Genomic DNA, 17,767 nt, shown 5'->3' on the forward strand with positions numbered 1-17,767 from the left:
TATGTATTCTAACACGCAAATGAGCGATATAAGTAATATCTATAATTTTAATACAAATCTAGGTATCCTTTCATACACAACCCTCCTAAGGCCCAAGGTCCTACCTATAGTACCAATTCATTTCGATGTAATTTAAACTATGTTCAATTGGAACAGAGTCGCTTTTGCTTTGTTTCGTTCAATTTTCAAACAACGCAAAATCAACTCTATTTCCTACAGTTTAGGTTCAAATTTCAGTGGCAAATTTTGGATGTTTCGTTTGTATGGCCGGGCCTTAGGAGACTGAGGTTGGCAAGTAGCATTACTAATGGTCGAAACCATAATGCAAATGATATGAACTCTGAAATGATAGCATTATGATTATGTTAAATAAAAAGTGATGATATGAATTCATACGGTTTTGCGATTGATTTTCAATTCTGTACTCTACGTACTTACGTAGGTTATATACCGTTTATATACTTCATTTCTTCATTAATCTTGCGAGCTATCTTAATTACAGAACTCAACTTTGCCCAGATGGCAATTAAATTGGGGCAAAGTTGATGAATGATAGCAAAATAGATCTGTATATAGGATCCAAAATTTAATCTAGAATGCCGTTAATCAAAAAATACACCCATTAATAGGAATCGTTTAATTATTAAAACGTTTTATTCCTTATGTTTGTTTATTTCGTCAGGTGACAAGCAATAAGTCACTAATTACTATAAAATATTTAAACAAAAATCAACCTTTTTTTCGTACTAATATGGTTCACTATGGCTATGAAGTTGTGACTTTTGCTTGTCACCTGACGATTTATTTGATTTAAAATTGCTTACTAAGTATATTTGAATTAATGAAGTATATCAACACATTTTTAAGAGTCGTATTTAAATTGACACTTATGATACTTTTTTTACTATAACGTAAGTGTAGGCAATGTTAGGAAAATGCAGAGAGTAAATAATAAACTTGCTAAGGTCAAAGAAAAATAATGTTATTTTTACTACACGGCGTTTGTAACATTTTTTTCGCGTGATGAAACAAAAAAAAATGAAGGAATAAGCTCTTTATAGACATCTCAGACCAATTGACGTATATCTCAGGACGCGCCTTACGGGCACTAAAAATGGTACTAGTTCAGCGGTGTCACTCACGAATTCGAGCCAATCGTGCAGTCTAACGCAACTGGTTGCGACCAATCGCGCGCGTGATGCGAACTCATCAACCAATCGCGTTGTAGTGGTGTCACACCGCTGTACTGGCCCCATTCTTATTAAGTAAGGCCAATCCTGAGATATACGTCAATGTCTCAGACACTTTTTATTTGACTTTAGCATTTTATTTTACATACTTAACTCTCTGGGAGAATGTACAGATAGCTATATTTATGTTATTTTTTAATCAATACTGCTCGAATCTTCGTACAAACGTTATTTTAAGCACACTTATGACATAATTATAACCTGTTTGTAAGTACCAGGTACCCAGACGGATATTGTCTTTCTATTGCAACTTTGCCCACTTGGCTTGGCTGCACAGTCAGCAGCAGAAGTTTCTAAGCGGGCCAGGTGTTCAAAATGATCTTGACACGACTCTATTGTTAAGAGAATAAGAGCGTGTCAAGGTAATTTTGAACACCTCGCCCGCTTAGCAACTTCTGCTGCTGACTATACAACTATGAGTTTATTTAACCGTTTAACTTCTGGGCAAAGTTGGAATGAAATGCTATTTGTAAAGGTTGATGTGTCAATTTGACATTTGAATGCCAATTTAGTGTCTGAATCACGTTTGTACTATATGTAGGAGAGAGCTACATTTCTCTAAATAGGACATTATAAAACCTCACTACGCTCGACTGTCATTTTCACTCATCAATAAAAAAATATTTTTATATTCTATTTCTAACCCTTTCACTGCCAATAGTAAACATTAAAAATATTTCCAAGCATTTCTGTAACGTAAGCGGAATTGGGGTAAATAAATAAACATAATTTACTGCAAATTTCCTATGTTCATAATCATATAATTGGCTACTTTTCCTACTAGTCAAATCAGCTTCTTTTTTAGAACTGTCAATACGATTTTCTAATATGGAATTTATATGAAAACGTGTGTAGTGACGTCACGGTCAACTCACCTACTTTTTATATTTCAATCCAATTTTTTAAATAGAAATAGCATTTAAAAATAACTGGTATCTATGTTTTACTAATATAATAATTATCTGGTGCTTTTTTTCGTGCACGGTGTGAAATAAACTTGGTCAACCAGATCTTGACAGTAGAAAAAGGCGGCAAATTTGAAAAATGTAGGCGCGAAGGGATATCGTCTCATAGAAAATTTAAATTTCGCGCCTTTTTTTACTGACAAGATTTGGTTGACCAGCTATGATTTAATTTAAGTAGAGGAAAGTACCCAATTGTATTTATCATTGTAATCTCTAAAGCGTTTCAAACACTAATAATTCAGTAGCCGACGACAGGGACGGAGCTATACGTTACACACGGTAGAGATATCTGCATCTTGCTTCTACACATTGATATTGCTGAATGTTGCGTCTCTTTCTTCAGTTCCTATTGAATTAAACAAGGTGTGAAGTGCTTAAGCTATCTCTGCACTTGCTGGGCAAGCGACAGAGTGTGGAACCGCCATAACGAATTCCTTTTCACCACACCAGCTCGGAAAAGCTTACTTTGCACTTCAAAAACTGATAGCAAAGTTGCATTTTATTCACATGTGAGGCAAAGTAATCAAATGCAAATATTGAGTGGTTTTCTTATGTTTGCTGGTAGAATTGACTTTTAAATGATGATTTTGGATGATAAATATTTAATAACATTCATTTGGATTTGATTTTGTTTGATATTTTACATTTAATATTTGCTTCGGGTTGGTGTGGTGAAAAATTTTGTGTTTCACTCAGGGGCAAATTTTGTTTAACCCTCGTGCTTAGAAAACCCTCGCAACGCTCAAGATTCCATTTTTTGAACCACTCGCTATGCTCGTGGTTCAATTTTGGAATCGTTCGCTTGCTCGGGTATTAATATTAGCACGAGCGGTTTAACAACAACTTTGCCCCCTTGTAAAACAAATAACTATTGAACATGACGTTTAAACTGGCGCAGCCACACTTTGTCTTTCCTAAATCGGTGCATAGTTAGCTTAGACGGACTCTAAAGGACGGACGCTAAGCATAAAGAATTCCGTACATTGACCCTGTTTCTATCTCTATCGCACGCGCGTAATTAGGTGTATTGCTGTCCCGCCCATGACGGCGTACAATGCCACTGTGCGAGCGGGACAGCAATAATACGCGTGCGACAGATATAGGAACTACTTGTCTATGCTTATACCTGTATATTTTTATAATGTCCAGTTTATTTAAAAACTAGTATAAGTAAACACTAAACTACCTGTAAGGATGTATAGTTGTATGTATTTATCATTATGTAACCATGTACAGTCAGCAGAACTCCCTAAACGGGCGAGGTGTTCAAAATGATATACACACATAGAGTCAGACCGAGAAAAGTCTGCAGCGATGTTGATAGCTCACGCAGTGCAAGTGTCATTTTAAACGTCTAACTTCTATGTCGTCTAACTTGGTGGTAACTAGTAGGAATAACCCAAACAAAGTTGTGTTCAGATAATTTTGATCACCTAGTCCGCTTAGCTAATTTTGCTGCTGACTGTGCCGTCAGATGTACCGAGCGTCGTGTGTACAGTTAGCTTATGTATGTGTGTACATAGTTATGGGTCGGAAGTGGTTAAAGTTACAGTGTTTTCTGCCTTGTGTGCTCATTTAGGCTGGTCAGGAAAAAGACGTTACCTTAGTTAGGGCCATACGCGATAAAATCAGAATTATGTTACATAAAAAAATTGTTATGATTATTTCAATTTTTGGTTTTCTTGGTGGTGGGGCGCTGCAGATCTGGCCCCCGGGTAGCAGTATTTAAAATACTATTTGTTTAACTATTTTATTAACCCGTTCCGTTGAATATAATAGGCGGATTAGACTCTCGCGCGAGCCACGAGACGAGCCGCGAGCCGCGCCACGAGACGCGAGTGTAAGCGGTGGACTCGCGTCTCGTGGCGCGGCTCGCGGCTCGTCTCGTGGCTCGCGCGAGAGTCTAATCCGCGTATAAGAATTCAACGGAACAGGTTAACCAATAGTTTGGTTGGTCTAAGCCTTTATAAGGCAGAGGGAAAATATTTGCCACCTGAATTTGAACTTAATTTCAAAGCAATAGGGTTCAATTTTCCATATTTCCTGACACCCTCATCCCTTATAAAGGGTTAAAGACCAAAACTCATTATACCTACGTCCGTGTGAAAGTCTAGATGAGGACAAGACAAGCAAAATAATACTGTAATTTTATTGTATGATAAATATATGTAATATCTTCTGCCCGACGCGACGCTCTAGTATATCTGATGTCTCCTAGGAAACCTATTCGAACTATACTATTTGATCTCATATTGATATCATCCAGTCCATCTCGCCCGCACCAGCACTACCGTCATAAGCCTAATGGCATCTCAAAAACAGATGTTAAGGTATTCCATTTTGATTTGAGATACTTAAGCCCCGTCTCCATATCGCGCGGCAAACTATCGAACCAATGCTGCCTCGCGAGCCAATGTTCGATAGCTTGCCGCGCGATATGGAGACGGGGCTTTACAGATGTAGTGCATAATTATTTTCCTTCGTATTTTCACGGAAACTTACGAACGTGCCTTGCTATTTCAGTCAGTCTCGGTACAAAAAGTACTGAGGTTAATTGAAGTAGCACGACAAATACGAACGTTTCCGAGAAAATACGATGGAAATAGTTATTTGTACAACAAGAGATCAAAGTTTGATATTTCTTCGAGTGCTTATTTTGAGTCCCGTGCAAGCGAAAGAATCTTGAGCGTAGTAAGGGACTCAAAAGCGCACGAGATGTAAATAACTTTGATCTCGTGTAGTTCACAAAACTTTTCACCTCAGCAGTGAGAACATATTAGAGAACCCGAAAAATTTATTCCTTCTTCATCACTTACTTCTATTTACTCATGTTTTCTTAAGATACCAACAATTAAGTTTTCACCTCAGCAGCTCGAACAAGGGTACTTTGCTACTTAAAAACAGTGAGCAAAATCGCATTTTGCTCATTTTGTCTCACCAGTGAGCAAAATGCGATTTTGCTCACTGTTTTTAAGTAGCAAAGTACCCTTGTTCGAGCTGCTGAGGTGAAATAGTTATTTGTACAACAAGAGATCAAAGTTTGATATTTCTTCGAGTGCTTATTTTGAGTCCCGTGCAAGCGAAAGAATCTTGAGCGTAGTAAGGGACTCAAAAGCGCACGAGATGTAAATAACTTTGATCTCGTGTAGTTCACAAAACTTTTCACCTCAGCAGTGAGAACATATTAGAGAACCCGAAAAATTTATTCCTTCTTCATCACTTACTTCTATTTACTCATGTTTTCTTAAGATACCAACAATTAAGTTTTCACCTCAGCAGCTCGAACAAGGGTACTTTGCTACTTAAAAACAGTGAGCAAAATCGCATTTTGCTCATTTTGTCTCACCAGTGAGCAAAATGCGATTTTGCTCACTGTTTTTAAGTAGCAAAGTACCCTTGTTCGAGCTGCTGAGGTGAAAATAATTATGCACTACGTTATTGGCTTATAATAAAGGGGCCCACTGATGTTCAGTCCGCCGGACGATATCGGCCTGTCAGTTGTTCCGAGCTGTCACCTTATGCGTTTAACTGACAGGCCGATACCGTCCAGCGGACTGATAATCAGTAAGCAGTAGTATATAAGTACGAGTGAAACGCATTGAGTTATGTAAAAATCTGATCATTATGAGATCATTAAAGTTCTTATAGGCCTTTAGACTGTAATTCCTAGTATCTATACAGTGAACATGTCAAAAATATAGTTATTATTATTTTTATATTTATTCTCAATTATTATATCTTACGTTTTATTTCCCGTAGAACAGGGTTTGGTGTCTTTTTTAGACTTTGGTTAAAAATAACATTAACCGCTTTAATTTTGTACAGTTATATAGAAGACATATCGCAAATATTCTGCTAACATATTTTGTGTCTCATTCCTGCGCCTATTTTACGAAATTGGCGGATAGCTACCACAAGTTAAATGCCTGTAGTTTTATTTTATAACAATCTTACAATGGGGTTGGCAACTGTCAATGGTTTGCATAGATGGCGCCATCATAGCTTGCACCTTTCTCTAGTTTAGTTCTAAAGGACTGGCATCCAGGGCATAAAATGCCATAAAAAAAGAACTTGACAATTCTAGGGATTGATAGGGAAAGCTATGCTGGCGCCATCTGTGAATACTTCGATCGGCCAAACCCATCAACCAAAACGCGCGTTCAAGGAAATTAAAAATTGAACAGTTTTTATCTCATTAAGGCCCACTTTCACCATCCCATTAACCCGGGGTTAAGCGGTTAAACCGTTTACCAAGTGTCAAATTGTACTGGTAACCAAGGTAACTCCAGGTTTAACCGGTTAACCCCGGGTTAGTGGAATGGTGCAAGTGGCCCTAACAACGATGTGAATATTTCTTGCTGCCCAAGTTTATATTACCTTGACTGTACATTTATTAAATGCAAAATAATGCAAGTGTTTAAAATCCACAGAAACTGTCATGACGTTGTTTTACAACTTTGCCCATATCGAATGATCCGGGCAAAGTTGTATCAAAATGAATGTTGTATTTTTTTGATGCGGTGACTGTATAATTATTAGAAATTTTGAATCTAAGAGTATGTATCTGTTAACGTTTTAATAAAAGAATACGTGTTTAAATAGGTTTTTTTTTCCACCTAATCACAAATCCTCAAAACTAATAATTGACTTTGTCCAGTCGCCATCAGATATATCGGAGCGGCCAAGGTGTTCACAATATCTGCACACGCACTCTAACGCCTTAACAATAGAAGCGTGTTCAGATATTTGTGAGCGCCTTGACCGCCCCGATATATCTGATGGCGACTGTCCAATACGGAAGCACAAATGTTGCGTCCTGCGCATTTTTTTATGGTTTGCTAAAACTAGTTCAGGTTAATATAAAGATATTCAAATAAAACTGCCAAATTCAATAAGAATACTTTATTAAATCAAAATCTATGTTCCATTCACTTATTAACCTATTACACATTTTGTAGGATTATTTTACATGACAAAGAAATCATGAGAGCAAAATATATTTTTTTTATCAACGTTTTTGGTTTTTCATAAATCCATAGTAATAAAACAGTTTGAACACACGTTCGAAACGGCTACGTGAATACGAAATATTAACACAATAATTATCTCAAATACCATTAGGTACATTTTTAGATTTCCGTAGCCAAAATAGAAAAAAAAGCGGAACCCTTAAGAGTTTTATCATATTATATGTCTGTTCATCCGTGAGTCTGTCTGTCCGTATGTCACAGCAATTTTATTTGTAATTTCGTAAATATAGCTTGTAAAGGATACTTTTTCAGAAACCGCATAAAATACATTGTCTTGTTCAGTTTGAGGCATCGAATCCTTAAAACACAAGATGACATCTTTGCCCTTTTTTTTAACTTTGCCCCAAAAATGTTACTTTGCCCGGTGTAAAAGTATTAATATCTTCCATTTCTTTGAGTCCTTTTACTTGCGCCGCACGGTATGAACACCTGGTACTTGGGGGTGTTGCCGCCCTTCTCTAACACTGCGCGTGCGAGCGAGAAGGGGTCCAGCTTCTTCTTTACCACTAGGAATCTGAAATTAATTGATAAGTTGTATGTAACTTTGCCCACCAAAAATGATAGGAAAGTTGCATTTAATCCACATGTGTTGCAAAGTAATCTGATGCAAATTTTGAGTTGTTTTCTTATGTTGACTGATAGAATTTACTTTTAAGTTATGACTTTGCATGATAATTACATTAATTACTTAGTAAAGTTCATTTTTATTTAATTTGTGATGTTTTACAGTTCGTATTTTCCTCGCATTGGTGCGGTGAACATTTTTGTGCCTTGAACCCTCGCAACGCTCAAGATTCCACTTTTAGAACTACTCGCTATATACGAGCGTGGTTTATTTTTTTAATCTTCGGATATCAATTATAAAACAATTAAGAAATTGGTATTAGGAAGAAAAACAAGGAAAGTCACAATATTTAAAAGCTGGCACAACTCAAAGGAAAAAAACCGGACAAGTTCGAGTCGGACTCGCCCACCGAGGGTTCCGTACTTTTTAGTATTTGTTATAGCGGCAACAGAAATACATCATCTGAAAATTTCAACTATCTAGCTATCACGTTTCATGAGACAGCCTGGTGACAGACAGACAGATGGACAGTGGAGTCTTAGTAATAGGGTCCCGTTTTTACCCTTAGGGTTCGGAACCCTAAAAACAGGGTTTGGTCTGCTTTTGTCACAGACAAGACATCCTCCAGACTGAGCATAGTAGCGCTACCCCCTCTGCCACAAATATACGGTAGTTTTACTCCATCTTCGAGTCAAAGTGTCTTTGTGTGACGTCCGTGTCTTTGAACGGACCAATCACGGCACGGGATTCGTTCACCTCGTCCCCCGCACCCCAGTATTTTTGGCAGCATCGGTTTCATTAAATAAAATTGCTCTAAATTCCGTCTAGAGGATTCCTAGTCTATGACCATCGCCCACACTGTTGGCTGACAGTTCGTAAACCTTATTACAAATGGCATAAGGTCCACCGATGGACAGAATTGGCTGTCTGTACTCTGTACATGGGATCACAGACAACATATATACAGACGATGCTATCCCATACATTCAAATGCGACCGCCTAAAAGCGCATCATTACTAGATGGCGTCACTGAAAATGCACTGTTGCCTATCATGGATACGAGATGGCGCTGTGTCACATCCAAATCATAGAATTCCTAACGACATCTATACGTCTTTATTGAAAGTTAGTAGACATATGTCGTTGCCAACGATTAGAAGTAATCAACAGATGTCGCTTTATAGCGTATTGAATAAATCATGAATCTAGTTTAAAACTGGATCAAGCATGAGGGATGGAAGGAAATGACCGAACAGGATAGTCTTATGTATCTTTCAGTAGGAGTAAAGAGAGTTCGGGCACTTAAGGAGTACAGGGAGGGAAGGGAGAGGCAGGGTACAGAGAAATAGCGTAGCCAAACGGTATAACCATAAAGTAATTTCGGAAAACGATACTGTGGTGATGATAATATTTATATATTATACGAATGCTACATCATAAGTCTTGCCGAAACTATTTAAACCGGCTGAAAATAAATACCTGTCATAATAATTTTGCGGATGCTACCATTGGTGCATGGCAAAAGGATTAGACACACTGGCGTAAGTCCGTCTATATGCCACCATGCTACTGGTACTTGAGCGTTTCTTTATATTTTTTAAATACAATTGCTCAAAAAGTTTAGTTTTTGTAGCTGCAAATCGTGCGTAAAGTTTGATTTTTTTACACTACTGCAAAAAAGTAATCTGATTGATACTTTTTAAATAAATGAGTATTATGCGAGACCCGCTTATAAATGACCCACCTGAACAACGCGCGATTGGGCATAAAGGAGTATTATTCGAGACCCAACAGTATTACTTGAACAACGCGCGACTGAATGAAGCTGACATTCGTACACTACACTTAAATTAAATGTAATTAATTAGATATATATCAATATAAAGAAATAAAAAAAGATTCATGTTTTTTTATATATAGCTGGTCAACCAAATCTTGTCAGTAAAAAAAGGCGCGAAATTCAAATTTTCTATGGGTCGATATCCCTTCGCGCCTACATTTTTCAAATTTGCCGCCTTTTTCTACTGTCAAGATCTGGTTGACCAAGTATAATTACATGTTCTGAAAATTATTTTTTTTAATTTTAATAATACAATTTCTCTTCAATTAAGTAAAACTTTTTTATTCCCTTCCCGCCTTTTTTATTCAACATTTAAGTGATTTATGTTTGTAAGTAATTGCCACGAAAGCATAAGTTATTAAATAAAAATGAGTGATTCAGACGATTTTGGAGTTAATTTAACGCCACCAGATATCAAAGCAAAGGCATCCGTTATAAGTGACAGGGCTATAACCGCGAAAATCGAATTTCGCAAATTGCGGGCATTTTTCTCTGTCACTCTAATTACGCCTGCATTGGAGTAAAAGAGAAAGATCCCCGCAATTTGCGAATTTCGGTTTTGGCGGTAGCCCCTCAGTATATTACCGGAAAAATCGAAAGCTCGGTACTCGTGCAAAATGACATACTTCTCGCACTTATATCGAAAACTACTATTTTTGCCATTTTTTATATTGTGATCTTTTTTGCCACTTTTGTGTTATTTGTACTCAAATTCTCGAGCTCTTTCGATCCTAAAGAGATAAAATACCTCAATTCATGCTCAATTCTTATAAGTAACTGATTTGACTAGTACGAAAATACCCTATTGTAACAATACGATGCGACGTTGTCGAGTTAAACTGGACTCGCTTCGCAGTAACTCATAGCAGTTTGGCAACGTCGCGTCGTGCTTTAAAAATATTTAAGCAACAGATTTGTACATGATTTGTACTATCTTAGTACCTATACATACAAAGATATGTTTTCATAACGTTCCTTTTCAACTTCTCCCATAGCAAAACCCGTACCTATCAAACCTGAAATTATTACACAAAAGCATTTGATGTTTGTTTTAATAAACTTTTTCTGTTATAATTAGTATAAATATTCCCCCTTCCCCCCGGACCGCCGCACGGTGTAGACCTACCCAAGTCTTCGCGCTAAATTCTATTAAATTTAATTCTGGATTATTCAAATAAAATCAACATTTTAATCCGCGCGTATAAATAAGAGCGCATAAATATACGCGTAGTAACCGCACGGCGCTTCGTATGTGTGCTACGCGCGCGTCGCCGTGTGCTGCAATCTACTACACGCTTCTGTCGCCCTGGTACTTCGCGCAACTACAACACGCTTTATTCGTGAGTGTGGGTTTCTCCTTACAATCTACTACTACGCTACGCCGCGTCTGCTACGGCGCGTCTGCTACGCCGCGTCTGCTACGTCACAGTGCTACGCCGCACTGCTACGCGTACGCCGTCGCTCTGCCGAAGCACTTCGCCTCGCTTCTGTTGTCCTGGTAGACATTGTGGTTGCTCTTAGAGTCATGAACCTCAATGACAGCATGATCTGCAGTGGATGTCACTTGGAGCTGCAAGTCGGCGAACAATATCTTCAATGCAATATGTAAGCTCATGTGGTAAGCTTTACCATTCTCCTGATTATATTTCATCCTCCAAGTAAATTATAGATGATCAAGCAAATCTTGTCAGTAGGAAAAGGCGCGAAATTCAAATTTTCTATGGGACGTTATCCCATCGCGCCTACATTTTTCAAATTTGCCGCTTTGACCTTGGTGGATGACGGTGTGTCGCCATGTCGCCACCGTAAAGACGGCCGTCTTTTGCGGCCGCTATATGACGGCACCGTTTTCGGAGGAATCCAAAGCTTTATACGGTAGTTATACTCCATCTTCGAGTCAATCCGGTGCCATGATTGGTCCGTGTCTTTGAACGGACCAATCACGGCACGGGATTCGCTCACCTCGTCCCCCCGCACCCCCGTATTTTTGGCAGCATCGGTTTCATGAAATAATTGCTCTAAACCTCTAAACTCCGTCTAGAGGATTCCTAGTCTATGATGAGGATTTACTACAGTGACATCTATTGATAGTCTTTCTCAAACAATCGAGCTATTTAGTGTGTTATGGTATGTTACAACGGCAAGAAACTAACTGTCTAGTAATGCGATAGATGGCGCTTAGAATAGTTCTTGCCATTATTTATTTATTTTTTTCTGCGTCGATTTACTATGTGTAAATGGATGTTTTAAAAGGTTTTTGTTATAATATGCTAAAGAAATTAGAACTATACATGTTAATTTAAAAATTGGCAACATTTGAAATAACACAAATATATATTTAGGCCCAATGGTGCTCTGAGTGACATCTCTTGAATTTTTGTGGAACTAAGCGAGGCTTGTATGGGCAGACTACTCTATACTATACTTACTTTATGATGGGATTTAATATCTGTGCCACTTCATACCTCTCTTCCCCAGCCCCGTAGCTCCTGCTGGCCAAGCCGACCTTCTGCGCGACCTGGAAACACAAAAGATTGAGTAAAATCACAAAACCGGCCAAGTGCGAGTCGGACTCGCCTCATAACAAGGCTTACCTGACGTATGACACAGTTTACCTGATAGACCGGTCTTCCTTAGAGAAGTCTTTACTGAATAAAAGATCACGAGACAGTCTGAAGCTAAGTACCGCCTCATGCCTAAGTTTACCTGACGTACGACACAATTTACCTGATGTAAGGAAGCCCGCTCTTCCTTAGAGAAGTCCCTACAAGACAAAGTCCACATCGATGTTGTCTGAAACTAAGTACCGCTTTATGCCGAGGTTTACCTGACGTATGACACAGTTTACCTGATGTAAGGAAGCCCGCTCCTCCTTAGAGAAGTCCCTGCTGAAGATAAGGTCCACGTCGAGACAGTCTGAAGCTAAGTACCGCCTCATGACATGACAAGGTTTTGACGTATGACACAGTTTACCTGATGTAAGGAAGCCCGCTCCTCCTTAGAGAAGTCCCTGCTGAAGATAAGGTCCACGTCGAGACAGTCTGAAGCTAAGTACCGCCTCATGAGGGTGAAGGCCGCCCGCCGGAGGCTCTGGGCGTCGGAGCAGGTGCTGCCGAGGCCTTGGCGGTTCACCTGGGCAAACGAATCTATTCAATGGGGTTGGCCGGAAGTATTTAACAGATGGCGCCATCATAGCTTGCCCTGTCAAGAATTGTGTCAAGTTTTTGTTTTTTTTTAATGCCCTGGATGCCAGCCTTTTAAGCCAAATCTCATAGAAAAAGGGGCAAGCTATGATGGCGCCATCTATGCAAACCTTTGACAGCTGCCAACCCCATTCAAAATGCCAAATGAAAGATGTGTTTCGCACCTTACTTAGGCCACTCAGCACGCTTCGTAGCCTAAACACGCTATTCTACTCGACGAGTTCATCACATCACTCACAATTGTATCAAATACTATTTTGGTCACAGTTTCCCTTAGGGGTCGTCCATTAATTACGGTAAACCGCGGTGACTTTGAAATGCAGGGGCGACTTCGGAATTTCAGTTTTTCAGCCGTAACATATTTTTATTCGGAATATTTAGTAGTAGGTAAACAAGAATGTATAATAATCTAACTTATATACTTATAAATAATCATACACGAACATTTCGTGAAAATAATGGATAATGCTAATTTAGTGGCCGTTTTAAAACTATCAAAGTATCTCCAAAATTTACTAAAGTCACCCCGTTTTACGTACATCACAAAATTTAGATTTTTAGGTACCATTTAAATACGGAACCCTAACTAGTATCCCTCACCATTTGCAGGTGCGGCTTGATGGGTTCCTCGATGCCCTGCGCGTCGGCGCCGAGCCCGCCTCCCTTCCACCCCATAAGCTTCATCATCCTACACGATAAACAGATACAATCATACCCTGCTAATTTTGGGAGACTTTTCCTCCTTTTAAAATCTCAGTGATGCCAGGCGTTCACTCCGCGATTTCGTCGCTTTGCTACAGGTAGCTAAAAGTACATCCGTTCGGCCCCAATTTTGGGGAAAGCCATAAGCCGCGCGTGGCGCTGTCGCCACCTAGCGGCCATATCTGTGCTGATCGCAACAGACGCGTTTTGTTAGAGAGTGAGTCTTCTGTACTTAGTACTATTAATACTATTATTTATTCTGTGGTGATGCCCCGAACAGTGGTTTTGGCCGAATATCATACCAAATATTCGGCCATTCTATCGGTTGAAGCACCGAATATTAGGCATTTTGAGTCACAATTACTTATTATGAATAATTATCACATATATTTTTTGTTCAACAGAATTAATCAAATCAGACCCATGATAAAAATAAAATAATGTATTTTGTAATCAGCAAACGCTCAAAAAAGGGTGTTTCAACTTTCCAAGAATACATTTTAAATATTAAATATATTTACCCAGTTCTTGGTTATTTTTATTGTGTAATTTTTCTTTTTAGGCAGAGGCAATAGATATTCGGTATTCGGCCGAATATTCGGCAAAGTGGCCGTATAGGCCGAATATGTAGTTGCAAAATATTCGTGGCATCTCTACAAAAGAGCTCGTGATTCCGAGTAGAAATAACACAAAAAAAAAAAAAAATTTAAATAAAACGGGCCAAATAAGCATAATTATCGAAGGTAGAAAGGTAGTAGCAGAGAAACAGATGGTCTCACTTGGTGGCGACACTGTTCTCCACGGGGGCGCCGAACTCGTCGTCGCGCCGCCCCGCCACCTCGCTGACAGAGATGGCGCCACCGTCCGCCCTGAACTGCTCCTTAACTACCACTGTTACCACCTCCTCGCGTAACCTCTGCAATCAATAACATATAACCAGAGCTCGGCGGGGGTGAGCTATTTTCCTTATAATAGATAAGATAAGATAGATAGATATTACACAACGGGGGGGTCGGGTCGTTGACATTTGCTAGGACGTCAGTCTATATAACTCTGGAAAAATACCTCTAAAGAAACAAATAAATGCCCTTACTGGAATCTGGAATTTAAACCCAAAACCTTCTGCGTATAAGCAAGTGTTTAAGTGTGTGTTATGTGTGCGTAAGTGTTCGTTGAATAAATGGTGAGAAGAAAAAGCCTCACTTACAAGAGGAAATATCTGGGAGACACATATAAAAACTCAAACATGCGCGTTTTCCAGAGATAAGACCTAGCTAGATCGATTTTTCACCCCCGAAAACCCCCATATAGAAAATATAATCAAAATCGTTTGAGCCGTTTCCGAGGTCCTCGAAATATCTTGTTTATACATACAAGAATTGCTCGTTGAAAGGTATAAGATAAGATAAATTCTTACGTTCCAAGCCATGACCTCGACGTTGCACTTGGCGTCCGCTTTAGAAGCTCCCGTGGCCCGGGCCACCAGCAGCCCGTTGATGAGCATCGACATGGCGCCGTCCTCAAACGTGGAGCTGAACGGGACGTTGCACACCTGACAGCTTGCTGAAACAGACAGATTTCTTGGTTAGATAAAAGATTGTTTATTCAAGTAGGCATATCACAATAAATAAAATAAATATAGGGAATACCTTACACAGATCAAACTAGCCCCAAACTAAGCAAAGCTTGTACTATGGATGCTAGGCGACGATATACATACTTATATAGATAAATACATACTTATATACATAGAAAACACCCGACTCCGGAACAAATATTAGTGTTCATCACACAAATAAATGCCCTTACCGGGATTCGAACCCAGGACCATCGGCTTCGCAGGCAGGGTCACTACCCACTAGGCCAGACCGGTCGTCAAACCGGTGGACAATGTGCTTATGAACGTCAAATAAAGCTACACCGGCTCCAACCTCTGCCCCGAGAAGATTTAATCCCCCGGAACAGGAACAGGACATTTAATCAATTTTACCAAGGTCCTCTGTACAAATGGGGTACGATAGGACAACAACATTGTCGTACAGAACCATGCTAAAAAATTACATAAACAAAACTTTGTATACAGGGTGGAAATTTAAATGCTGGCTATGGACGCCTGACGCCTGCGACCTCCAGTGGTATCACATGCGTGTTGCTGACCCCATTACAAACCTGTGCATTGCTTTTTCATCTCCGTCCATCCATCTGTGTGTTTGTCCCAGCCATTTTTACTGCACACTTAAGGCTTCGTCACACAGGCGCTTCCGGGCGGGGCGTGAGCGGGGCGCGCCGCTTTTACTTATATAACGCTCACGCCCCGCCCGGAAAACGCGCCTGGGTGACGGAATCTTTCCTGCTTTTCCGTTAAAATTGGTGCAATAAAGAATATTTACTTATTTAAGAGTTTGTACAAGGAAATTTGTCAAAAATCAGTAATTTATCTATGGAGCCCCTTAATTTGTAGTACTCACTCTGTATATTCCACCATTTCCCCGCCCAGGGCCTGACGAGCAGCACCAACTGCCCGAAGCTGCTGAAAAACATGCTGTCGTCGAACGCCCGGGCGTCCAAGCACCGCACGCCGCTCAGGTCCTTCAGGTACTCGTTAAGATCCCCGAGGGGCTTCCGGGATTCCTCGGGTGATTTACTGGATATGCTGAAATGAACAAACGATAGATTTGATTTTTGGCTTTATTAGTACTAACATGTGTAAAGATGTTTTTGATAGAATTATAAATTTTTTTTAATTTGTTATTAGCCTATTTGAGTGCACTGCTGGGCAAAGGCCTCTCCCCTGGTTCTCCAGACCTCCCGATATTGTGCTTCCTCCAGCCAATAATTAAGTTGAATTAAATTAATTAAGTAAAAAACTGAGTCTTTGAATATAAACTTATCAAGACCCTAACTTGATGAGGTTTCTTGTTTGATAAAATGTTTCTATTGCTAACTTTGCATTGTGACCAAGGTTTTAATGGTATGCTAAGTTTTGAATTAATCAGAACATTTGGGAACCTGAAATGGGGAAAGATTGAGTTTAGAATTTCACCAAAGTTTCAAAAAAAATCTTGCAATAATCCTTATTAGGGTTTTTATAAATAGAATTTTTTTGTCTGTTTCTATATTTGATTTACCTTGAACTAATCAAATTCCTTATTCTACTTTCCACATCCGTATCCTCAGTCTCCTCTTCTTTGCCGCCCTGGCCCTGTTTCACAAACTGGATTTTAGAAGACTTTGGTGCCGGGCCATCTTTGATAACGCCGCCTTCACGCTTGACACCTCGCGCTCGGTCCTCAGCAGCATCAGAAGCTGATACAAATGTCCTTTGGAGTTTGCCTTTCTTTGACTTTCTGTAGATGCTTGCTACCTATGAAATAATTTCGTAAGTTACTACTGAGTCATAAAATCTAAATACACCAAAAAATCGCCTAAAACAGGAGATTGAATGAGAACAGGCCATGGACAAACGGAAAGTTGCGTACTATGCGGGAAATTATACTTAATGTGCTTTTTATTAAAAACAATTCAAAAGATGCTATGGTTAGACAAACATCAAAATCAAGAGGGAAAATTTAGCTTACTTCTTGTGAGAGCCTTGCAACTTCTTGCATCACTTCTGTGGGGTACCGGCAGCCCATGAACTCCATGTTAGCGAAGACTCTAGCTAGGCAAACCAGCCTGTCTTTAGGATATTCGTTCTTCCATCGTTCTATGAACGCCTTTCTTAACTGCCAATGTTCTTCGCACTCGTGGTCCTCTCTCTGACTTTCGACGTCCCAATTGACGTCGAAAGACATTATTAATGAATTGGTTATTTAATTGTAGCACTTTAATTTAGAATTAAACGATAATTCCAGAAATAATTTGTGTACATATTGTAAAACACAAATTGACATTTCTAACCTCAAAACGATGTTGCCATATGAAATAATTATAAAGTAAAAACGGTAAAAACAATGCTTCAAACAACTTTTAATGCGTTTTGTTATTCCATTATATATTTTTGGACGAATTGATATCTCATACAAAGCAAATATTTACTCTCATATAAACTTTTACATTTAGTAAAATTGGATGATTATTTTATAAAAAGGGTATTTTGGTTTCGTTTTGGTGTTATTTGGTTGCATTACTAGTTCAATATTAGTTTTGGAAGAATGGGAAACAAAACGTTGATTTTTTGATTTTTGAAATTTTCTTCTTGACAGTTCGCT

General features: G+C 39.1%; 1 protein-coding gene across 1 annotated transcript; it reads right to left on the reverse strand.

The window, feature by feature from the left end:
- Window positions 1-7,566: 7,566 nt before the first annotated feature.
- On the reverse strand, window positions 7,567-17,457 carry LOC134659326 (uncharacterized). Its single transcript, XM_063514991.1, has 9 exons — window positions 17,135-17,457; window positions 16,685-16,920; window positions 16,025-16,209; window positions 14,974-15,119; window positions 14,336-14,472; window positions 13,455-13,542; window positions 12,625-12,783; window positions 12,117-12,169; window positions 7,567-7,759 (listed from the first exon to the last, which is right to left on the reverse strand). The coding sequence occupies exons 1-9, from the start codon at window positions 17,348-17,350 to the stop codon at window positions 7,621-7,623; spliced, it is 1,359 nt and encodes a 452-aa protein (XP_063371061.1). The 5' UTR covers window positions 17,351-17,457; the 3' UTR covers window positions 7,567-7,620.
- Window positions 17,458-17,767: the final 310 nt, after the last annotated feature.

This window comes from Cydia amplana, chromosome 24 (genome assembly GCF_948474715.1).
Source record: "Cydia amplana chromosome 24, ilCydAmpl1.1, whole genome shotgun sequence".
In the NCBI taxonomy this organism is placed as follows: domain Eukaryota; kingdom Metazoa; phylum Arthropoda; class Insecta; order Lepidoptera; family Tortricidae; genus Cydia; species Cydia amplana.